General features: G+C 42.7%; 1 protein-coding gene across 3 annotated transcripts in view; it reads right to left on the reverse strand.

Moving 5' to 3' along the window:
- Positions 1 to 15,006: 15,006 nt before the first annotated feature.
- Positions 15,007 to 24,492, reverse strand: part of BRME1 (break repair meiotic recombinase recruitment factor 1) — a 45,898-nt gene continuing 36,412 nt past the window's right edge. For all 3 annotated transcript variants that reach the window (XM_020994829.2, XM_020994830.2, XM_020994827.2), the window contains 3 exons: positions 21,726 to 21,856; positions 17,855 to 17,944; positions 15,007 to 16,282 (listed from right to left, as the gene is read on the reverse strand). In XM_020994829.2, coding sequence (XP_020850488.2) covers positions 16,123 to 16,282; positions 17,855 to 17,944; positions 21,726 to 21,856 — 381 coding nt within the window. In that variant the 3' untranslated portion in view covers positions 15,007 to 16,122. The remainder of the gene's footprint in view (positions 16,283 to 17,854; positions 17,945 to 21,725; positions 21,857 to 24,492) is intronic.

A 24,492-nucleotide genomic window follows, 5' to 3' on the forward strand; every position in this document is an offset into this window, starting at 1 on the left:
CCTATTTGTCTCTATGGGGCCTTTTTCTTTATCTGGCCATTCATTATTTCCTATCATTCTTTCTCTCTTTCCGTCTGCCTATAGGACCCTTGGTTTTCATTTGTTCTTTGTCCTCCCCGTGACCTGTAATCCCTTCACTTCTTAGTTTTTTCCCAGGCTCTCTCCCCTACACTGGCTATAGTCTCCTCCCTTCCCTATCTTGACCCTGTGGTGAACTAGTCTGACCCTATCCTATTTTCTTCACTTGAGGCTCTTGTCTTATCACCGAGGATGCGCTGTCAAACCCTATCCTTGGATAACTCCCACCATCCACCACCATCACTTCTGTTCTGTTCAGAGCTTGAGAAAAATCACAGAACCATCCTGACTGGGTGCACTACAAATTCGTTACATAAGCTCAGCTGGAACCTAACTGCAGCAAGGCAGTCCTTGCAGACTGCCCTAATTCATCTGACTTGCTACCACTGCTATTTCCATCTCTCCTCAAGCCTCCTATGGTATTCCTCCCCACACTGTCAGCTGAGGACTTTGCCTGAAACAAACTGAGCCCGTTCATCAAGAGCTCTCTTCCCCTTTCCTCATTTGAAATTATTTGGATGTCTTCCCACGCCATTAAGTGGCCCTTCTTGCCAAGGCGAACCCCTCTAAATACACCCTCTATCCTATGCCATCCTTGCCTCTCCAGTAGAGTGCCCTTCTGCTGTCCCCACTCTCCCACTGATCTTCAACCTCCTGATTTATTGGCTGCTTTCTACTGCCCGCAACACATCCATGTCTCCTCCATGCTTAAAAAAGTCCTCACTCAAAAACAAAAACAAAAATTAAAAAAAAGTAATAAGCAGATTTTTTAAAAAGTCCTTATTCATCTGACCATCCCCACTTAGCTACCTTAAACTCTTCAAAAAAGTCTAGGTCCCTCCAAAGTTACCAAGGATCTCTTCATTGCCAGATCTAATGGTCTTTTCTTAATCCGCATCCTTGACCTCTCTACAACCTTTTAAATTGTTCATCACCCTCTTCTCCTCCCTAGTCTCCTCTAGGGTTTCCCTTGTGCATCCTGCTTGTTTTTCCTCACTGTTTCTCCTCAGTCCTATTTGCATGACCAGTTACAGTGGGTGCTTCCAAGGGTCTATCCTGGGCCCTCTTTTCCCTCTATACCAGGGGTTCTTAACCAAGGGTCTGTGAACTTGTTTTTTGAAAATGATAACTATTTTAATGTAATTGTTTTCTTTATAATCCTATGTTTTCTGTTTTATTTTATACATTTTAAGAAGCGGTCCAGTCTGCCAAATAGGGCCATAACTCTACTGTCTTGTCTCCTCAGTGCCTACAGGTTCGATTGTCTCTACAAAGATGATTCCCTGATCTGCACACCTAGCCTAGCTCTCCTGAGCTCCAGGCCAGTATAACCCAATGCCTCTTAGACATCTTGAAATGGATGTCCTGCAGACATCTTTAATTTAACATGTCCAAAAGAGAACTCAATATCTTTTCCTCTTAATAGGACAGCAAGGTGGCACAGCGGATAGAGTGCTGGCCCTGGACTCAGGAAGACATGAGTTCAGATTTGGCCTTAGGCATTTATTAGCTGTGTGACCCTGGGCAAGTCACTTACCCCTGTTTGCCTCAGTTTCCACATTTGTAAAATGAGCTGGAGAAAGAAATGGCTAATCAGTCCTGTATCTTTGCAAAGAAGATCCAAAATGAGGTCAGAAAGAGTCAAACACAACTGAGAAACAACAATCTTTTCCTCTAACCATTCCCCTCTCTCAAACTTTCCTGTTTCTGGGTAGGACACCATCGTCCGATACCCAGGCGGGCAACTTTGGCGTTATTCTCTGTTTGCTCACATTAAGCCCACATGTAATCTGTTGTCAGATCCTGCCCTTTCTAGCTTCAGAACATCTCTCATCATAGGTCACCTTCTTTCCAATTATACAGCCACCACCCTGATACAGACCCTCCCCTCACACCTGGACTGTGCGGTAGCCTGCTCACTGTCTTCTTATCCCTACTGCAGTCCATCTTCCACTCAGCTGCTTCCTAAAGCGTAGGTCTGACCATATCACCCCCTCCCACTCAACCTGCAGTGGGTCCTCCTTCCCCAGGACAAAATATGAAGTCCTCTGTTTAGTATTCAAAGCCCTTCCCCACCTGGCCCCTGCCTACTTTTCAAATCTTTCAACTCCACTCCCTCTGAGTTCTCTATGATCCAGCTGCACGGGCCTGCTGGCCTCCTTGCTATTCCTGTGCCTAGAATGCTGTTCTTCACTTCAGCCTCTTAGAATCTTCCTTTCGTCGAGGATTAGCTCAAATGCCTCCTGCAGGAAGCCTTTCCTGGCCCACCCAGCTACTAGTGCTGCCTTTGCCCCTGAGATTGCTAGCCATCTACTCTGTGTCTTAAATGTGCTTATTCATTTACAGGTCTCTCCCCATAATATGTAAGCCCCTGGAGGGCAAGGACTGTTTTTGCTTTTCTTTATGTCCCCAGCACTGTTAGCACTGTGCCTATCATATAGCAAGGGCTTTTAAAAATGGTTATTGATTGAACGTGGGTCTAATGGTCCATTTGGGAAGGTAAGTCTGAGACCCACAGAACAGTCAGAACTTTATTATACTTTATATTATAATAGCATATTTATATTAAAGAGGCGAGGTGGTATAGTTAGAGCTGGGCTTGGAGTCAGGAAGACTCGGTTTCAAATTCTGACTTTGGCACTAGCTGCACAAGTCACAGCCTCTGTTCAGTTCACCATACTAAGTGCCTACTATGTGCTAGGTTCTGGGGTTAGGAAGAGAAATATGTCTTGCCCTCCAAGAGAAAAGGAACAATATATACACATAAAAAGGAATGTGCTGGTGGGGGCAAGTTCTTATGGGAGGTGGAATTGAGCTGAGCCCTAAGGGTAGCCACTGGTACCAACACAGGGGTGAAGGGGAAGTGCCCACCCTGCTTTCAAAAAAACAGGAAAATGGAAGGGGAATGCAGGATTAAGAAAAGTCATAAGGATATTTGGGAGAAGATACCTTGATTTTGGACAAATAATTTTTCCTGTTTGGTCCTCACTGTCTGTCAAATGAGATTGGGCTGGCTGCTGTGTAAGGTCTTTTCCAGCTGTCAGACCCAGGCTTCCAAATGGATTGGTGTTAAGTGGTGCAAAATAAGGGTAGTTTGTGATCAGATAATGATGAATCTTGACAGATATTATTTTGGGAGCTAGATAGTTGGGATGTTTTTTCCTGCTGGGTCTGCCAAAGACCTGAGCAGAGAATAATACCTGAGGAAGGGCATGTGAATGGGAGGAAAATGTACATATGTATATATATGCATGCATCCATATACACAGCAAATACATAGCTAGGGAACAGAAGGAAGTGACCAGGGAATCTACTGATGCTGCAGAACCACTGGTGTGCTGGTGATGTCACAGGTAGTGCTGTTTCCTGCTACTCTCAGGCTGGGCAGCTTAGATGACACTGACATTTATTGGTTGTCAGATGGAGTGGGACTTCTCCCTGGATGAAGCGGTCTGGCAGTTCTCCAGCCACAGAAGCCTTTGGGTATTATTAAAGTCTGTCTTTTGATTAACTTTTCAACTTGGGGTGTCTGGGTCTAAGCTCTGACTTGAGTTATGATCTGAGAGGAATAGATTTGGAGGGTGGGCAGGGCGAATTGAGATCCTTGCTCTTCTTCCTATCAGTAACCAACATCATTCTACTCTATCTAGATCTGGTCATGGTAGTCCCACTCAAAAACCTGGAGGCCTCTATTGCTTCCCAAGTCTAGTTCAAATCCAGCATCACCTCCAAGGCTTTCCATGACATGACACTGCCCTACCTTTCCTGCTATGTTTCCATACTACCCTCCAGGCACCAGACTGCTCCCTGTCCCTGGGACATGCCCTGCAATTCGCATCTGTTCCTCTGCCTGCAGCATGTTCCCTTTCTTTACCTACTGAATTCCTACCCATTCTTAGGGGGAAAAAATGGAAGAAACAACTTTTAAATAAATCAGAATACCTTAAAGAAATATGACAGTTTTACATGTACATAATGCTTTTTATATTATAAAGGACTGTTATATTCCATTATCTCATTTGATCCTCACAACTCTATGAGACTGGTCTCACAAATATAATTATGACCATTTTATGAATGAGAAAACTGAGGCTCAAAGAAGTTAAAATGATTTGCTCAAGGGCACATACTTAGTAAGGCAGAAACTAGGACTGGGACCTGGGTCTTCTAACTCCAAAACAGAACTTTCAACACTAGCACAGTTACTCCCCTAGAAAAATCAACAGTTTTGGTTAAATTTATCCCTGGATTTAAAATTTCCTAGTTTTACAAGAGACACTGAAAAGAAAGTTGTTTTGTCACCAAAGTTCCTGGCATTATCAAGTGGTTTAGCACCAGATATTGATAATGATTTTATTAGTAAGAATAACATGAAAGAGGCATGACCATATGCTTTGCAGCTGCACCCCAAGGACCATGGGACTTTTCCATCTGACTTGCAGCTAAAACCATCTGCATGTGTTATCTCCCCAGTGAGACTGCCAGCTCCTTGAGCTCCTGATTTCCTTAGAACAGTACTTACTTTCCTATTTGTATCTTCAGTACTTAGAACAGTAGTGCTTCAGACATGCTTTTTAGTTTTTCTTTGGAAGCAATCCGGGCTAAGTGACTTGCCCAGGGTCACAGAGCTAGTAAGTGTTGAAGGCCATATTTGAACTCGGGTCCTCCTGACTCCAAGGCTGGTGCTCTATCCACTGTGCCACCTAGCTGCCCCTCTACTTACTAAAACCAGTTCAAACATCACATTCTTGTCAGTAGTGACTTTTTCTCCTTTCTACCTTATGAGATAGTTTGTTTCACACTTCTCAAAAACAATTAGCCTGTGTAATTGTGCTTTAGTTAAGAACCTTAGCCCCCTACTTGATTGTGAAGTCCAGATGGACAGGGTAAACCCTATCTAAAGATAACCAGAAGTTTAATGTTAATCATGTATATTTCCCAAAGCACAGAATGCTCTATATTAAAGGTCCTTAACCTGTGAACTTGTGGGTTGTTTTTTCAATATTTTGATGACTATTTCAAAATCATTGCCTTTTTTTGTAATCCTATGTACTTTATGATATTTCAAAACATTCTGAGATGGGGCTTTTTTAAATAAGTCCACAGTGGTATATGACCCTTTGAATTCCCTATGGTTTAAAGCATAGGGTCTTGCTCATGGTAAGAATGGGAATATGGTACCTGAGGCAAGAAAGGAGGGATTAGGGTTAAGAAGAAGTGGAAAATAAGGGTAATTTGTTTTCAGATGAATTTTGATGGATATTATTTTGGGAGCTTGACAGTTGAGATTTTTTCCCCTGGATCTGCCAAGGACCTGCTTTATTTGTCCCATAATCTGCTTCTTCTACAAAAGGAAAGGATTTCATATGTCTCAGCCATCATCCTTCCCTACTTTTCTTGAACACTGGGGATGGGAGAGGGATCTTTGGAGAATGCAGCTGCTAAACCTTTCTCACTTGGCAACAGATGGGGATGGAGAGGTTGAGAGAGGTTAATTTACTACCCTAGTTGGTAAGCCTCAGGGAGAGCTGGGGAGGCCACTCTAATTTTATCTTTTTTTTTTTAAATTTTTTGTTTTTTGGTGAGGCAATTGGGGTTAAGTGACTTTCTCAGGGTCACACAGCTAGTAAGTGTCAAGTGTCTGGGGTCAGATTTGAACTCATCCTCCTGACTCCAGGGCCGGCGCTCTATCCATTGTACCACCTACCTGCCGCACCCTAATTTTATCTTGCTGGCTATGCATCTTCCTCTCCTCAAGCATCAGATTCTTTTTGTGTGGCTGTCTTACCTGTTCTTGACTACCAGCCCTGCACTCTTCCAAGAATGAGTTCATATCCTGGCAGGTCCCCTGTCCCCTCTCATTTCTTTTCCTCTGCTCTTCTTCCCTTGAGATCAGAGCCCATTGCAAGGAAAAAAGCTGGTGAACAAGGGAATCTGTTTGCCACCTCTTCTCAGGCCGGAAGACTCTTAAAGGAATCAGTCAATAACACTTAAGTGTTAAGTGGGTAATGTTGGCAGAAGAACAATGGAGGATATGGAAGAACATCCAAGAAACAGAAGATCCTTACCCTTGCCAGTCTTTTGGGCAAAGACACAAAATTCCTATACCCAGAGAAGGCCTAATTTAGAATGCTTTAAAGAAACACACAAGTGAATGTGAATTCATATTAATATCAATAGAGGTAGACTTGAAGACCTTCAGAGAAAGAAGCTGCAAATGTCATCTAATCCAACCCCTCATTATACAGCAGGAAAACTGAATTCCAGTGATTAAGTGAACTGCCAAGCTGGGAAGAAGGGGACTTATAGACACTTTACTATGATGTTTCTTATTACCTCCCAAAACAAAATCTGAGGCGATTGCAAGAGGTGAGGATAAGTCAGGGTCTACTTCCAAGTGACGTCCTATATGATACACAGAGTAACCTAGGGTAAGGGATCCCCTTTTTCCTCTTCCAGTCTCTGAGGTTTGTGGGACCACTGGGGAAAAGACCAATCTGCCTTGGTCCTACTAACGGGAGGCATCAGCTTTGGGTAGCTGGGTGAATCTCAAATCTGAAAGAAATTCAATATTCTCTTCCCAGCTTTGGGGATGGTGACTTCTTTCATCCCATTTTCATATGGTGTGTCTGAATGAATAGAGTGGGATGTCAAGATGCCAACCTTCTGTTTATTTAGGCAGTATGGGAGATGAGACACTCTACTAAATGTGAAATAACCCCTAGCCTTAATGTAGTTACTGGCCTCTGGAAGAGATGGATATGAATGTGTGTGTCCACACAAGAAACACACAGAACAAGAAAATAAAACAGAGAAGCACTTGATCTTCTCCAGCCCCTAACTCTAAAGGGACAACCTTGCTTCTTTCTTTACCAAGAAGATAAGAGCTCAATATCAAGTCCCCTCCACTCCTCTAAACTTCTCATGGCCCTTCCACATTCTCCTATTCTTTTCTTCAGTCTCAGAAAGTGGCCCTCCTTTTGAAAGAAAGCTAACCCTTTGATTTATGCCCGTGATCTCACCAACCTCCATAACTTCCATAACCTTGCTCCTTCAATCATCTCTTCTTTTTCATGAATTTTCAGTCCTCTCTACTGAAACAAAACCAGATCAACTAATAACCGCTTGATTTTTCTTACTAATTTCATCCTTCGGGGGCAGCTAGGTGGCGCAGTGGATAGAGCACTGGCCCTGGAGTCAAGAGGATCTGAGTTCAAATCCAGCCTCAGACACATAATACTTCCTTCCTAGCTGTGTGACTCTGGGCAAGTCACTTAACCCCAGCTGCTTCACTGAAAAGAAAAATTCATCTTTCAAAAGGTGAAAGAGCCAATAAGAAAAATTCTATTCTGGTTTTTATTCTCACCATCAAGTAGGAACCAGGGGTTAGGTTGGAAACAATGGAATCCTTAGGAGAAAATAAGCACACTTTGTGGTATTTGATAGGGAAGGTAACAAAAGATGTCTGACAATTCTGCTCACCCTAGATTTTGAGAGCATATTTTTAAAAGCTTCAAGGCAAGGATAGGTTGGATCATATGGATTAAAATTCCATAGGGGAAGTTGACCAAGGAGGGATAGAACCCCCAACAATGAAACTGGAGCAGCACAAAGAGAAAAAATTCTGACAATGAGGAAAAACAAGTTGTCTGAATAGGCTGAGGTAGATCCACAGAGAAATAACCAACAGCACAAAGGATGTTTATTATTAGCTTGGGATAAGAACACTAGGTAGGATGACAGCTGGCAGCAAAGGGAAGACAGAGTTGCTCCATTCTTAATTTTACTTTTGTTTTCTCTGCCCAAAAAAAAATGACTTTTGGGTCAGAAAAGGCAGAATCACAAACGACTAACAGGGATTTGACAACCTAAGATCAATAAGGGGATGGTAAGAAAGCAGCTGGCCCAAATGAACAATATACTTAGGGACTGAAAAAACTAGCAGGTATGATTTCTGAACCACTGTGAAGCATATTCAAAATATCTGGGTGAATGGGTGAGGTACTTTAGGCCTTGAAAAGGTCAAATGTTCTGATTTTTTTTTAAAGAGGAAAGAATGAAATCTAAAAAACTGTAGTCAGTGATCTCGACTTCAATTCTTGGAAAAATGTGAAAACGCATCATTAAAGAGATGATTAGTGAGCAGTGATTGAAGAAAGCTAGCATGGCTTCACCAAGAACATATCTTGCCAGATCTTTCTGGACTCTAAGTTATACTTACCTAGATTTTAGCAATGAATTTGCCAAAATCTCTCAAGCTCTTCTTGTGGAGAAGTTGGAGAAATATGGGCTAGGTACTAGTACAGTGAGGTGGATGTGAAATGGCCAAACGCAAAGGGCAGTCATTCTATTTGAGGTGGAAAGTTTCTAATGAATTGTACCAGGGATCTGTGCTTGGCCCTAAGTTATTGAACATTTTTATTAATGACTTGGATAAAGGCATGGATAGCATCTTTATCCAATTTGTAGGTGACTTAAAGCTAGGAGAAATAGTTAACAACTTGAATGACAGACACGATTTTAGAAGTGTTGATAAATTCAATCCAATCTTCTAACCTAATAAAACAAAATTTGATAGGGATGAATGTGGTGGTACAGTGGATAGAGCACTGGGCCTAGAGTCAGGAAGAACCGAGTCCCAATCCAGCCTCAGACACCCTGGGCAATTCATTTAACTTGTTTGCCTCATTTTTATCATCTGTAAAATGGGGAGAATAATAGCACCTACCTCCTAGGGTTGTTGTGAGGATCAAATGAGATAATTGTAAAGCACTTAGCACAATACCTGGCACATAGTAAGTGCTATGTAAATGTTAGCTGTTATTATTATTACTAGTACTATTATTATGTAAAGTCTTATACTTGGGTTCAAGAAATCAGCCATACAAGTGTATGATGGTGAAGTCATGGTTAGAAAGCATGTAAAACATCTGCAGTTTAGTGACTGCTTGCTCAATCTAAGTCAACAGGGTAAATAGAGCAGTCAAAAACGTTTATGTGGTCTTGAGCTGTATGTTGACATAGCTCCCAGGAATGAGTGGGTGAAAGGCATGCTCTACATGGCCCTGTTCAGAGACTATTTAGAGTACTGTGTTCAGTCTTCAGCAGCACATTTTATTAAGGGTGGTGATAAATAGTAGAGAATCTGAAGAGAGCCACCAGGCCAAATAAGGATAGGTTAAAAGAGCTGGGGATGGGAAAGTTCAGTGGGGACAGTTCTATCTACAAGTCCTTGAAGGGCTGTCATGTCAAGAAGGGATCAGACTTGTTCTGTTTGGCACCAAGAAGGACTAGAAGCAGTGGGTGGAAGCTGGGCTCAATTTCAGGAACCACTTGTTCACCAGCAGAGCAAAGCAGGATGGTCTGCCACCTCAGAGCCAGCGGATCGCCCTGCACGGAAGGTCTTCCAGTAAAGACTGGGCAGCCATTTGTTCCCGAGGTGGGCGTTCTTTGGTAGGGCTTGTACGCTATGGCTGCTGAGGGACCTTTCAGCTCTCTAAATCCTGGGTTCCTACTGGCTCATTTCCTCGGCCCACTGGTTTTCTTCGCTTCTTTCAGGTATCAACTAAAATCCTACCTTCTACAAGAAGCCTTTCCTTGTTCCCCTTAGGGCTAGTGACTTCCCTCCATTGATTGTCAGCTTATCTTGCGCAAATCTTATTGGTACACAGCTGTTTGCATATTGTCTCCCTCTTTAGACTGTGAGCTCCTTGAGAGCACGGACTGGCTTCTGTATCCCCAGCACTTGCCTGGCACAGCCTGAGAGCCTACCCTATAAACCTATTCTCCTATTCTAAAAAGAACAAAAAAACCATCAAACCCCAAAACTTGACCATGGTCCCTTTGACCTCACCACTCCTTTAGCCTATCTGCCTAGTCCTCTTCTTTCCCTTCACTGCCAAATTTCTATGCTTGCTGCCTCTACTTCCTCATCATTCACTTTCACCTTGCAATCTGGCTTCTATCCCTACTCTAATAATCTTTCCAAGGTCACTAATTATCTTTTTATCAGTATAACACCTCCCTTCTGGGCTACTTCCCCAGGGGATAGCAGCTAGTTTTATACTCCTCAAACTACAGCTCAGGAGCTGCTCCCCTACTGATGTGTCTCCTATTAATAGCGAGCAATAAACAGAATGAGCTCAAATCTAGGCATTGTAAGAATAGAAACTACAAAATATTCTTCATATAAGTCTGGCCAGCACTCTCCCACAAGTACACACAGTGTCCATGGGAAAAGTGGACATGATGGTACAAGGGGAGCGAGGAACACATGTGGGACACATGTGGCTAAGGCAGCTTATGCCTCTGGAACTACATGGATGGTATTGGCATGCTGTGATCTTGATGGCGTGCTTGTGTTTGGACCCCAATTTCTCTCTAGCCTCAGAAACACTATCCCTGGCAGTTTCTCCTCAGCCCAAGGACATTGTGCCTAGCAATTACGCGTGAGTGGGCCCCAGCAAGACCGTTATCTCTTTCCCTGGTGCAACTACAAACAGCACCTGAAGGAATTATTAGTTTGAACTGACTTTGCACTAGGTCATAAAGATAGTCTGACCCACTAGACTATCTATACTACCTCCCTACCTCATTATCTACATCCTGGACTCCTCATCATCTGTATTCTAGCTCTAAGACACATGTATACTCCCTGCATCTATCTTGTCAAACAAGACATTTACTGGTGGCAGACTGGACAACTCTCAGTTACCCCTGAACTCTAGTTAACTTTGTGATATAGCAGACCTAAAACCACACCTCCATGTAGTCCCCCTTGTAGGCTTTTCCTAGTGAACTCTGGGTAAAACGCCTGCACAGTAGGTACAAGAAGTGCATGTTCCTTTAAGAACTGACCACTCCTTAACCATTCCCTAATCCCACCCTGAATCACCTGGTTAGCATATTTGGCACATGTTTTATTGTATTTTATCCTATTTAAACTTTAATTGTACCCCTCTAAGGTTGCAGGTTCCTTAAGAATCCTTGCCTACTGAAAAGAGTAACAATAAACTTTTTGCCAGCTTGACTTAAAGAACACTTTAGTCTGTGAATTCATTCCAGACGACCCTGTCCTGTACTCCAGTCTTTGAGGGGTTTCAACCTCTCAGACCGCAACAGTCTAAGGGTCACAAAGAGTAGGGAAGGGCTAAACAACAAGGCCTTGTCTCTTTATGCACCCCCTTCCTTGGTGATCTCATCTACTTTCATAGTTTTAATATCACTTGCATGCAGACAATTTCCAAAATCTAGATCTCAACCTTTAACCTCATCCTAGAGCTTCAGGTGTCTTATTTCCAACTGCCTGCTGGATTTCTCAACTTGAATCACAAAATTACAGAATCTCAGACTTGGAAGGGATTTCAGACCTATACCTGAACAAGCAGCCTCTTTATAACATACTTGACCAATAATCATACAATCTTTGCTTAAGACCTTTAGTAAAGGGGAACCCATGACCTCCCAAGGCAGCTGTTAAGATTTTTAGATAGCTATGATTTGGCAAAAGTTTCTCCTTACGTTCTGCCTCTTTTCAACTTCTACTCACTGCTCCTAATTCTATCCTTTTGGGCCGAGAACAAGCCTTATTTGTTTTCTAGATTCTCCACTTGGCCTCTCTTGCTGTGCCTGGTTGTAGCTCCACAGAATAAGAAGCCCCATTGCCATGCAGCTGATCCAGGCCTTGACCAACACTGCCTCCCTTTGCCTCTTCTCTGACTGGAGGGCTGGAGGGAGAGTGCCAAACTCAACTGGACTCAGCTCCCTCCACTTGGCACCTGCTGCTCTACCTGGTTTCCACTCCATGAAACAAGATGTCCCCGAGTACTGTCCCCTTTCTCCTCCTCTTTTCTTATACCCTTTTGTGTGGTGTTTCCCACCATTAGATTGTAAGCTCCTTCAAGGCAGGCACTATCTTTCTTTTTATTAATTGTATCTATGGTGCTTAGCATATAATAGGTGCTTAATAAATGTTTACTGGATTTATTGGATTGGATTTTCTATATGATAGTCCTTAAAATACTTGAAGACATCTATCAAGTCCACCCAAAGCCATCTCTTCTCCAGGCTAATCATCCCCAGTGGAGTGTCTTCAGCCTATCATGATATCTGTCATATGGCATAGGAAGCCCTTCCCACCCTGGTCACTTTCCAATTTACCAATTCAGTTCAACAAAAGTACTTACTAAGTAATGGCAGAAAAATAACAGAGCAGAAGTACTAAATTTGAAATCAGAGGATTTAGGTTCAAGTCCCAGTTTGACTACTTATTAATCAATCAATAAACATTATGTACCTACTATGGGCCAGGCACTGTGCTGAGCATTAGAGAGCAAAAGACAGTTCCTACCCTCAAGGAGCTTACAATGCAATGGAGGAGACAACATGCAAACAAATATATACAAAGTGAGCTATATACAGGATAAATAAGAAATAATGAAGGAAAGACACTGGAATTGGGAGGGGCTGGGAAAAGCTTCCTGTAGAAGGTGGGATTTTAGTTGGAACTTAAAGGAAGCCAGGGAAGCTAGTAGTCAGAGCAGAAGAGGAAGAGGGTTCCAGGCATGGGGGACAGCCAGAGAAAATGCCCAGAGCTGAGAGATGGGAGTGTGTTGTTCATGGAACAATAGCTAGAAGGCCAGTATCACTGGATCAAAGGGTACTTCTTGGGGAGTAAGGTGTAAGAAGACTGGAAAGGGAGGAGGGGCTAGGTGATGAAGGGCTTTGAATGCCAAATAGGACATTTTGTATTTTATCCTGGAAGCAACAGGGACCCACTGAAGTTTATTGAGTGGGGAGGGGGTGGTGGTGACATGACAGGACCTGTGATATAGGAAAATCACTGTAAGTGCTGAATGGAGGATGGATTAGAGTGGGGAGACATTTGGGGCAGGCCCCACCAGCAGCTATTACAATAATCCATGTGAGGTGAAGAGGACCTGCACTTCAGTGGTGGCAGTGTCAGAGGAGAGAAGGGGGCATATTCAAGAGATGCTGCAAAGGTGAAATTGTCAGATTAAATATGGGGAGGGGGATGAGAGATAGTGAGGAATCCAGGCTGACTCTTAGGTTGTGAACCTGAGGGATTGGGAGGATAGTGTTAGACTCTACAATAATAGGGAAAGTAAGAGGGGGGAGATTTAGGGCAAGGGTGAGGAACCTGCAGCCTTGAGGCCACATGTGGCCTTCTAGGTCCTTAGGTGCAGCCTTCTGACTGAGTCCAACTTGTAGAGAACAGATCCTTTTATTAAGGGGATTTGTTCTGTGAAGTTTGGATTCAGTCAAAGGGTGGCACTTGAGGACTTAGAGGGCCACATGTGGCCTCGAGGCCAGAGGTTCCTCATCCTTGGTTTAGGGGAAAGCTAATGAGTTTCATTCTTGACATCCAATTCAAGATTTCTGAAAGGCAGTTGAAGATGCAAGATTGGAGGTCAGAAGAGTTTGTGGCAGGATTGATAGATTTGAGAGTCATTGGCATAGAAATGGTAATTAAACCAATGGGAGATAAGGAGATCACCAAGAAAAGTAGTAAAGAGGAAGAAGAAGAGAGGGCTTAGAACAGAACCCTGAGGAATAACTATGGTTAAAGAGCATGATCTGGAGAGGGATCCAGCAAAGGAGACAGAAAAGAAGTGGTCAGAGAGATAGGAGGAGAAGCAGGAGTGGTGTCCCTAAAAACCTAGAGAGGAGAGAGTATCAAGGAGGAAAGAATGATCAGCACTGTCAAAGGCTGTAGAGAGGTAGAGGAGAATGAGGATTAAGAAATTGTTACTTGTACAATTTTGGGCAAGTCATTTAATTTCTCTTGGTCTCTGTTCTCTCATCTATAAAATGAGGGGGTTTATCTAGATGACCTCAAAGGTCTCCGCCAGCTCTAAATCTGTGGTCTTACAAGGCACTGTGCTAGGTTCAAGAGATTCAAAGACGAAAATGATCTCAAGGAACTTAAATTCTGCTGTTCTTCCTAAAACATGGAGCCCAGAACAGAAAACAGTGCTCAGGAAATGGTTCAACCAGGGCATGATACAGTTAAACACTTACATTCCTAGACCTGAACACTCAGATGTTGCTCTTTAATGCAGTCTAATCATATCAACTCAGTTCTTTTTGCTACCACATCACACTGTTGACTCATATTGAGCCTGCAGTCAGACTTCTTTTCAGATGAGTTACTACTGCCCAGCCATGCTTTCCCCATCCTGTACTTGTGAAGTTAAATTTTTGAACCCAAATCTAAGGCTTTACATTTATCCCTATTAAAATTTATATTTATTAAATTTAGTCAAATGTGCAAGCCTGTCCAAATTTTCTTGGATCCTGACTTTTGTCATCCATCATGTTAGCTATCCTTCTTAAGCTTTGTGTCATCTGCAAATTTAATAAGCATGTTATCTCTCCAAGTTTTTGACCAAAATGTTACAGCACAGGGCCAAGGACAGATCCCTTACAAATCATCCAAGCTGACATGGCACCATTAATGACTACTCTTAGGGTCTGGCCATTCAACAAATTCCACATTAACCTAACTGTACTATTGTCTAGCATATAGCACTCCATGTTGCCCCCCCCAAAATCCACAAAGGACTTTGTTAAATGTTTTGCTAAAATACAGGTAGACCATATTCCATAGCATTCCCCTGATTCTACCAATCTAATAACCCTGTCAGAAAAGGAGATGAGATTAGTCTACCATGACTTGTTCTGGATGAAGCTGAATACTGGCTCTTTGTGATATATGTGTGTGTGTGTTTGTGTGTGTGTACATACATACATACACACATATATACATACATATCTCTGTGAGATATATCTCTTTGTGATATATGTATACATATGCACACAATCCACATACATACATATATACATATACACATATATACATACATACCTAGGATATTTCTTTGTATACTCAGTAGATGAACACAGTGCTTTGCATATAGTACACATTTAATAAATGCTTGCATATAGTAGACATTTAATAAATGTCTGCTGAATTGAAGTGACTTGCTGGATGATGTATGGAAATTCCCAATCCTCCTTTGTGCTCCATGAGTTTTCCATTCTTTTCTTCATTTCCTGGGGATTTTGTGTGTAGTTCATACAAGAAATGAATTAATGTCCAGCCCAGCAGGGTGAGAAAAACAGAGACTATTACAGATAACATCATTTTAGGTGAGATAATCCATCATTAGCAAACAGAAATATTTGCATTGTAAGCCAAAGCTTACTTAAAGATTCTCATTTATTAATGTTGTTTTAAGGGAGAACTATCTGGAAATCAAGGGCTAGGCAAAGATCTAACAAACAAAGAGTGTCTTTTCCCCTTCCAGGAAAGACACAAATGCTGAACCTCCAATAACCTTAACCAAATGACCTGAAATTTGCAAATCAAGATAAACATCTTGCATTCCCACTGGCCCCTTGGGTTTATTCCCAGGACCACTGGGACTCCCTCCATCTGCAGAAAAGTAGAACAAGCCTTCCTATTAAGAGACATCAGTTGGACTTGAATGGCCTGGGCTTTCACTCCAGAAACTAACAGTGTTATTTGGCTCAAGCCACAAATTACAACCAAAACTTCTTTTCTAAAGAAGAAAAGCTACAGAGAAGGACTCCTGGATGAGGCCAAGAATCTCTCATCTCTTTGCAATTTTAGTTTGTTTTCATCTTGTATGGCAATGATCACTTTTAGTTTCTCAACAAAGCGTTAAAGCCCCACTCTTAGTTACTGAAGAGACTGATCCAGAGATATTCTTATGTCCGCAAAGGCCAGTTTTATAATCTAGATCTTGGAGAGGAAAATAATAATTGGGAATGGTCCCAGAAAACTATACTCAGGCTTCATTGTTTTTTACCAAAGGCTGTTAAGAGGCCTTTTAAACATCTGTTTCAGAGAGAGAGAAAACAGTTGCTTCAGATGGTCTGAGTTAAACACTCCACTTTGAAGGACCTTCTAATACCTGGAAGGAAAGAAAAACACATAAACCTTGAAGAGGCTCTGAGGTCTGAGCCACCTGAACTGTCTTTTTCAAGGGTCCTGCAGCCTTACTTCTCTTTCCATTTTTTCACAGAATGGGAGCAATGTGTCACTCCCTTTGCAGGATAGGGAAACTGGTAAGGGGGCTGCTTCCCAGCTGCTTTTCCCTTTCGGTGCTTTAGGCGTCTGAAGGATTCCAGGTCCCTATGGGTACTCATGATCAGTCGGCTAAAAAAGAATGGGGGAAACTGGATGTGAGTTATTATCATCTATATTGTCATCCTCATGGGCAATTAGATGATGTAGTGGACTGAATTCTGGACTTGGAGTCAGGAAGAACTGAGTTCAAATCCTACCTGGGATACTTCCTAAGCTATGTGATCCTGGACAAGTCACCTAGCCTCTCAATATCAGTTTCTCATCTGTAAAATGGAGAAAATAATATGCCCTACCTCTTCCAGGTTTGATGTGAGAATCAAAACACTCCATAAATCTGAAAATAGTATATTAATGCTAGCTATTTTTTTAATAAGCTAGAACAATATAAACCTATTTGAGTAAAAAAAAAACCCAACAACAAAACCCCTTTCTACAGTCCCAAAATTGTGACTTCTAAATCATTCTAAGAACATGGTGACCTGAAAAGGAATACAATACAAAATGGGAGATGAGTGATGAGGTCAAGGCAATCTTCCCCCAACTGGACCTGACTGAGTAATTAAGAGGAAGCCATCAGACCACACAACAGAAGAATAGATACCCATGATCTCCCTAGTCTCTAATCAAAATATTTCCATCATAGTGGTTCAGTGGTAAGTAGCACTGGACCAAAAGAAGAACTGTGTTCGAATCTCTGCTCCGAAACCTAGAGGAATTGTTATTTACTGTTCAGTTGGGTCCAACTCTTTGTGATTTTCTTGGCAGAGATATTGGAGTGGTTTGCCATTTCTTTCTCCAGCTCATCTGATAAATGAGAAAACTGAGGCAAACGGGATTAAGTGACTTGCCCAGGGTCATACGGCTAGTATGTAGTAAGTGCCTGAGGTCAAATATGAACTCAGGTAGATGAGTCTTCCTGATTTCAGGACCAGCAATATGTCCACTGTGCCACAGCTTAGTTGAATAATACTGGGTAGATTGCTTAATCTTTCCTAGACTTAGTTTCGTCATCTGTAAAACTGACATAATTATGTTTGCTGCACTACCCACCTCCTGGGGTGGACAGGAGGAAATCAGGCCATAAAATTAAAGTGCTATAGAAATGGGAGTTGCCATTATTATGGTAATCAAAAGAGCCCTGATCTTGGTTCCAAGAAGAGTTGGTTTCAAGTCTTGGCCCAAATGTTTGATGGCAACGTGCCTTGGCTAGTCTCGTTACTTCTGTGAGGACTAGCTGTCTCATCTGTTAAATGGAGATAAAAAGAACTGCTCTCTCTCTCTCTCCGAGGGCTGCTGTGAGGGCAATGGTTAGCATTCTATGAATGTGAGTCACTGTCATCATCATCATCATCATCATCGCTATGTTCATGGGAAACTTCAGGAATTCCACCAGAGCTACAACCTGCATGCCTGGGCAGGTAGGACATAGGTTTGGCTGTCTGCAGGTGGATTTACCTTGGGATTTGTTTTCTTTGCCTTATTATTGTTGATTCACATCCTGCTGTAGTCTCTGACAGAAATGTTTCTTTAATCCTGAACTCGCCCCCTCTGTTCTTCTTTCCCTCAGCCGCCTAACCTCTTACATTCCCATATTTATAGAGTGCTACTGTCCCCTTCCCTGATGCAGAAGCAAGTCCTTACTTGAGGTTAGACAGCTCAACAGTCAGGCCACAGACAATAGCTGTGGCGTCTTCTCTTGGGGGGTCACAGATGCTTTCTGCCATCTCATCCCTTACAGCAAAAAAGAAAGAAAAGGGTTAGGAGAGACTCAGTTGTGTGGATTCACTCCAACTCATTCCTTGGTAAAACAGATTTGAAGGTCTTCAGGCAAACCAGACATTGGCTTCTATTATCCCCCAAGCCACCCATTAAGTACTGTTAAAATAGCTGTGATTTCAAAATGGAATCCCCTTAAAGATAGGAGTCACAAGGAAGGCAGAAGGGGCAGCTGCTAATGAGGGACTATCAGGCGGTAGGCTGATCCCTGCAGGAGGGACAGAGGGACTGCTAGAAGCACATACACCACCATGATGATACAGGGCATGGATCAGAGCAAGAAGTGGGGACTGACAGAAACTGACAGCACAGGAGAAGAGGAGAGATGCTAACCAGAGGAGCACAGGAGTTGGGGCTACTTGGTGCAGAGGCAACTTGCCCTATATCCCTCAAGAATTCCTTAGGGAGTACATGGAAGTATTATAGAATAATAAAATAAATGATGGTCACAGTGGGGACCCAGAGTAATCGAGAAAAGTTTGGAATACTCATGCATTTTAGACTCTGAAGAAGGAACCTAAGAAGCCATCTGGTTCAACTCTTTCTGAGTAGTATTCCTCACTAGAACCTTCATCCTCTGCATGGAAACCACCAGTGATGAGGAACTCACCATGTTCTGAGGAAGTCCATTCCACTTTCAGAGAGCTCCAATTATTAAAATTTTTTTCAAGCCAAAATTTTTCTCTCTTCAATTTTCTCCTTATTGCCCTCTGGGATCAAATAGAATAAATACAATTCCTCTTCTGAAAGGTAGCATGGTTTAGTGCAGGAGTGGGGAACTGTGTCCCTTAGGCTACATGTGGCCTTCTAGGTCCTTGGGTGTAGCCTTTGACTGAGCTCAAGTTTTAGAGAACAAATCCTTTTACTGAGGTGACTTGTTCTGTGAAGTTTGGATTCAGTCAAAGGGCCACACTTGAGGACCTAGAAGGCCATATGTGGCCTTGAGATTGCTGGCTCCCCACCCCTAGTTTAGTGGATAAGGTGCTGGACTTGATGTCAGGAAGATCTGAGTTCAAATTCTGCCAATGACCCTTAGTAGCTGTATGACCTTGGGCAAGTCACATGACTTCCCTGCACCTCAGTTTCTTCATCTGTAAATGGCAATAATAATACCTGTAGTTCCTAATTCACAGGATTGTTATGAGGCTCAAATTAGTTAGTGGACCTAATTAATGTGCTTTGTACACCTTAAAGCATTATGTCAATGTTAGCTATTGGGTTCTTTTCTTTTATATAAAATAAATGTATTTTTGGTTAAAAAAAAGGTATCTCTATGCATTGAATACGTGTTACTAATCTGACAGCACTGCTTCCACGGAATAGGTCCAGTTAGATGGAGGAGATGCATGAAGGTGATGAGAGGCATGTGGCCCCACTCAGTGTGACCCTCAGTTACAGAGAAGATGCTGACCTGTACTGGTAGAAAGAGTTCCCTCGGCCTGGAGCTCTACATACAAGTGAAGTCACAGTCCAGGGCCTGTGCCATTTAGGACCCAAGTTACACATGTATAACAGTCCTTCAGATGCCTGGAGGCAGAAATCATATCCCCCTAATTCATCTCTTCTGTAGGCTAAAGTATCCCCATTGCCTTCAATCCCTTCCTGTACAGCACAGCTTCCAAGCCTCTCAGCACCCTGATCACCTCCACTGCAGAGGCTCTAGCTGTTAATGTCCTTCCTAGCAGGTGGTACCAAGAACACAGTCCAGAAGTATGGTGACTAAAACAGAAGACAGTGTGCAAATGACTGCCTTTGTTCTGGACATCATGTTTCTATTGATGAAGCATAGGATCACTTCAGCTCTTTTGACTGCCAAATCACACTGCTGGCTTGTACTGAACTCACCCTAAGCCCTCACTATTTCTTTTTTGTATGAACTTCTTTCTAGCTGGAATCTGTAATCCTGAATTTACAGAGCTGATTTTGTGAACCTAAGTTAGTGAAGGATTTTACATAATTTATTAACATACGGAGATACATTAAACATTTTATAAAGATTTACATGCAAATAGTTTAAATAAAATTTATTTTTGATGCTTAAAAGGATAAATTAGTTATATGAAAAAATTAGTCATTTAAAACACCCTAAAAAGAATTGATAAATGAGAGTGCCATACTCACCTAAGCAGGCCGGGCTCACTATCACATGAACATGCCATATTATTCCAGCCTCCCTGCCTCTGTTCATGCTATTCTTTCTTCTCTCTACCTTGAACACTCTTCTTTCTACTTCTCCAAATCCCATCCAGCCTCCAGGGATCGGCCCAAGTCCCACTGCTTCCAGGATGCCATCTATTAATCTTGTGGCTTACAGGTGAATTATGGAGAGAATCTCACTTTTGCTACTTATCATCTCCTTCACTTCCCCTCTGCAGGCTTGTGTAAAACAAGGTGCCTAGTTCTAAAATCCTATAATCTCATGACCACCACACACTCAAAGACAGAACAGCAAAACAAAGCAGTTGATAATCACGTGACAAATGAACAGTACAGACCACAGCAAATATGAAAGGAATTCAGAAGAAGGTTGACCACTTCCTGTCTGGGAAGGCTTCACTTATTTAATAAGATAATGGATTTAGGGCCTGAAGGGATTTTGTTGTTCTTCAGTCCTGTCTGACTCTTCAAGATCCCATTTAGGGTTTTCTTGGCAAAGATACTGGAGTACTTTGCCATTTCCTTCTTCAGCTCATTTGATAGATGCAGAAACTGAGGCAAACAGGGTTAAGTGACTTATCCAGGGTCACACAGCTAGTAAGTGTCTGAGGCTGGATTTGAACTCATGAAAATGAGTGTTCCTGATTCCAAGTCCTGTGCTGTATCCACTGCACCACCTAGGTTCCCTAAAGGGACTTTAGGAAACATCTAATCCAATTCCCTCCTGGTTAGTTAGTTTGTCCTTTCTTGAAGAGGACCATGACATCAGGAAAGAGATGTTATGACCTGCATGTGAATTGGATTTGAATGAGGGGGGCTATGCAAAGTCACTAGGCTCACTCTCTCCTTGGGAGCCATCTGGGTTCAGTGGCAAGATAGAGATCTGGACAATTGGGGATGGCCCCAGATGCAGTGGGAGACCTTAGCCTTTTTAAGTTATGGTCTTTCCCAGGTCTCAGTTTGTCTGGGGCAACACCCATTCAGTGATTAAGGCTAGGTAAGAAATGAGGCAAAGAATGCCTCTTTTACATAGAAGAAAGAAAGAAAGAAAGAAAGAAAGAAAGAAAGAAAGAAAGAAAGAAAGAAAGAAAGAAAGAAAGAAAGAAAGAAAGAAAGAAAGAAAGAAAGAAAGAAAGAAAGAAAGAAAGAAAGAGAAAGAGAGAGGGAGGGAGGGAGGTAGGGAGGAAGGAAGGAAGGAAGGAAGGAAGGAAGGAAGGAAGGAAGGAAGGAAGGAAGGAAGACAAGAAAAGATGAGGAGACCAAGAAGAGGGAAGTGAAATGACTTTTCTGAGTCATCAAAGGTTAAAGGAGGGGCCAGAATTTGAGCCAACATCCCTTGACTCCAGTAAAGTGCTCCCTCTACTGCACCATACTGCCACTGTCTTCTAGAAGCAAAATGGGGATACTCATGATTGTTTAAGTAGAAAAGAAAGTCCAGAAAGTCTGCTTCCTATGTTAACAATCATTTAACTCTTACACAACAGCCCCTTGAAGGAAGCAATCCCATAGCCTGGATTGGTGATCTCAAAGGGAAAGGGAGGCTGGAAGGACCAGGATAGCTTTTCATTCTACCACCTACCTGTGCTGTTGCTTGCTGTGGGAAGAAGTGCTTTTCAGGGCCCTTGGAGCCTTTGAGGGAACTTGTTCTTCATCAGGATGAGGATTTTTGCCAGGCAAGGAGGGGACCAACCCGTTCTCCACAGGAGATGCCTGGGAAAAGAGGACACATAAAAAGGCCATATGTGTGAACAGCAGCTCGAAGCCAAGCACTGCAGTAGGTACTTGGAGAATGGTCATTCAAACAAGCCTTCAAGTAGCAGCAGCCAGGTGCCCATAGCCTTTACTCTTACCCAATCAAAAATTAGGTTTGGGACAAACAGCAGTTAATATAAAAGAGCAGTGGGATAAAGGAGGAGGACCAAAAGGAAAAGAGGTAACCTGGTGTAGTAATTAGGGCACTGAACTGGAAGCAAAAGGACATGGATTTGAATCTCAGATTTGTTACTTACAACCTGGATAACCTTGGACAAGTTCCTTAAAGCCTATGGATCTCAGTTTCCTCATCTATAAAATGGATTTGCCCTACCTACATCACAGGACCACACAAAGGCAGTGATAAGATGGCAGAATAGCAGGAAGAATTGCAGTGGGCACTTCCCTCTCCCCTGCCAACTGATCTAAAAGGATCTAGAAAATGCACCAGAACAAATCTTGATCAGAAAAAAAAATCCTTCTAGTCCAGGTGGGCATAAGGAGACAGAGAGGTCTGTGTACCTTGGGATCACGCTCTGGTCAGAGAGTACAATAAATGAAAGCAAACAGAGCCTAGATCCAGCACAGAGGGACCCACATTTGTGTAGGGAACAGGAACAAGAGTCACCTGACACCTCTCTCACTCATTTCTGAGTTTCAGGTCATAGGTCCAGGGCAAACTCTGAAGGGGACCCACGCTTAGAGGCAGCATTACAGGTTAAGAAGCTGTCTCAGGCTCTAGACTATGTACCAAGAAAGGGGCACATTCAGAAGCAAGTAACAGGTGTGGTTTGGACCAGAAGAGCTGAGCAGAATCTCGGTTCTAGCTTCTAGATATCTGAAAGTTGTAGGGCAACAACCAGGGCAGGCATGCCAGCGTATAGTTCCATCACGCTGAACTAGCCGAGTTTCGTAGATGACTGAGAAAGCCTGGGTACGGCAGCAGACCACTGAAACTCCAAATGAGACTGCTGCTTAGATACAAACCCAGGGCCAAAAGTCACAGAGCTCAGACCAGGGGGCAATCATCAGACTATGCCCGATCACGTCACTTTGGGAACACCGAATACTTATAGGCCTCCAGCCTGAGATGCTCCTCTCAGAAGTGCACAGAGTCAGACCCAAAGTCAGGAAATAGGCTGGAAGGATGAATGAACAAAATAAGAATCCCTCATAAAGAGTTATTATAGTGACAGGGATGCTCAAGATAAAAGGCCCAAAAGAAAAGAATGACTCTAAAACATTTACAAGAACCTCAAAGAGAAACAGCTTGGGCTGGTCCTGCAGCTGCTTTCTTGGGGTATTGAGTGTTGTATTATTTCAGGATCTTAGGGATAGCTCAAGCTGAGAACCCTACATATTCAGCTAGAATTTCTAGATGAGATGAAGTAAGAATTTTTTTTAAAGCTTAAAAAGTTTTTATCAATAAAATGAGTGTTAAGAAGTGAAAATGGAAAAGAAATTAGAGCTACAGAAGAAGGAATTGGAAAGGCAATTAACAGGTGGCACAAGAGGTACAAAACTTTGCCAAGCAACACACTTCCTGACAATTAGAATGGAGATAGAAGCTAATGACTCCACAAGAAAAGAGATATTAAAACACAAAAGATAAAAAAGTAGAAGAAAATATAAGCTATCTCATAGCAAAAACAACTGACCTAGAAAAGTTAGAGGAGAGATAATTTAGGAATCATTGGGCTGAAAATCATCACCAAAAAAAGAGAGCTTAATCATCGTATTTCAAGAAATCTTAGAAAGAAAACTGCCCAGATCTTTTAGAACCAGAGGATAAAGTGGAAATTGAAAGATTATCCCAGTCCCCTCCTGAAAGAAACTCCCAAATGAAAACTCCTAGAAACATTATAGCCAAAATCCAGAGTTCCCAGGTCAAAGAAAAAACACTGCTAGCTGCCAGAAAGCAAGTGCAACACAGTAGCTGCTGGGCCCTCTATTCTGGTGGGGCAGGAAGCAGAGGAGGTGGGGGGGGGGGCTCAGATCTCCACTCCTCCTGCAGAGGTTTGGGGGCTTAACTCTCTGCCATAGGTTCTAGCCCACACATGATGGTATTCCCCAAGTGTATGAGGGTGGTCCCCAACACCCTACTTCCATCTGGCCACTAACAATCAGGTCAGCTTTTGCACTTCAGAAGGTACTATCACAAATAAACAAACTTAATCCCCCAACTCAGGGAGGCTAATCTTGCTCCCCTTTGCACCACCTCAGTCTCTGGGGAGAAAAGGCAGGGATCAGGTTAATAGTTTAGCTCAGTTCCCATAAAGCTCAGTCCTGGGTCCAAGTCTGGGGCTTGAGTCCCAGGACTCCTGGCTTCTCCCAGCTTCCATGCCACCTGCAATCCTGGCTTCAAGGTTGCCATGGCTCTAATTCCTGGTCTGTAAGGATCACTTCTAGAACCAGAAACTGAGGAGGAGGAAAACAGAACAGAAACAAACAACCCCAGGCCCATTTCTTGGAGCAAGGGAGAAGGCAAATATGCTCAAAAGGCCCCTCCAGGGTGTCTTCATGCTAGAACTGAGCATGCCCAGAGAAGCCTGGGTTACAAAAGAATTCAGGTATTGAGTAGTCACATTCAGAAT

This window comes from Phascolarctos cinereus, unplaced genomic scaffold, assembly GCF_003287225.1.
Source record: "Phascolarctos cinereus isolate Bilbo 61053 unplaced genomic scaffold, phaCin_HiC Scaffold_4;HRSCAF=312, whole genome shotgun sequence".
In the NCBI taxonomy this organism is placed as follows: domain Eukaryota; kingdom Metazoa; phylum Chordata; class Mammalia; order Diprotodontia; family Phascolarctidae; genus Phascolarctos; species Phascolarctos cinereus.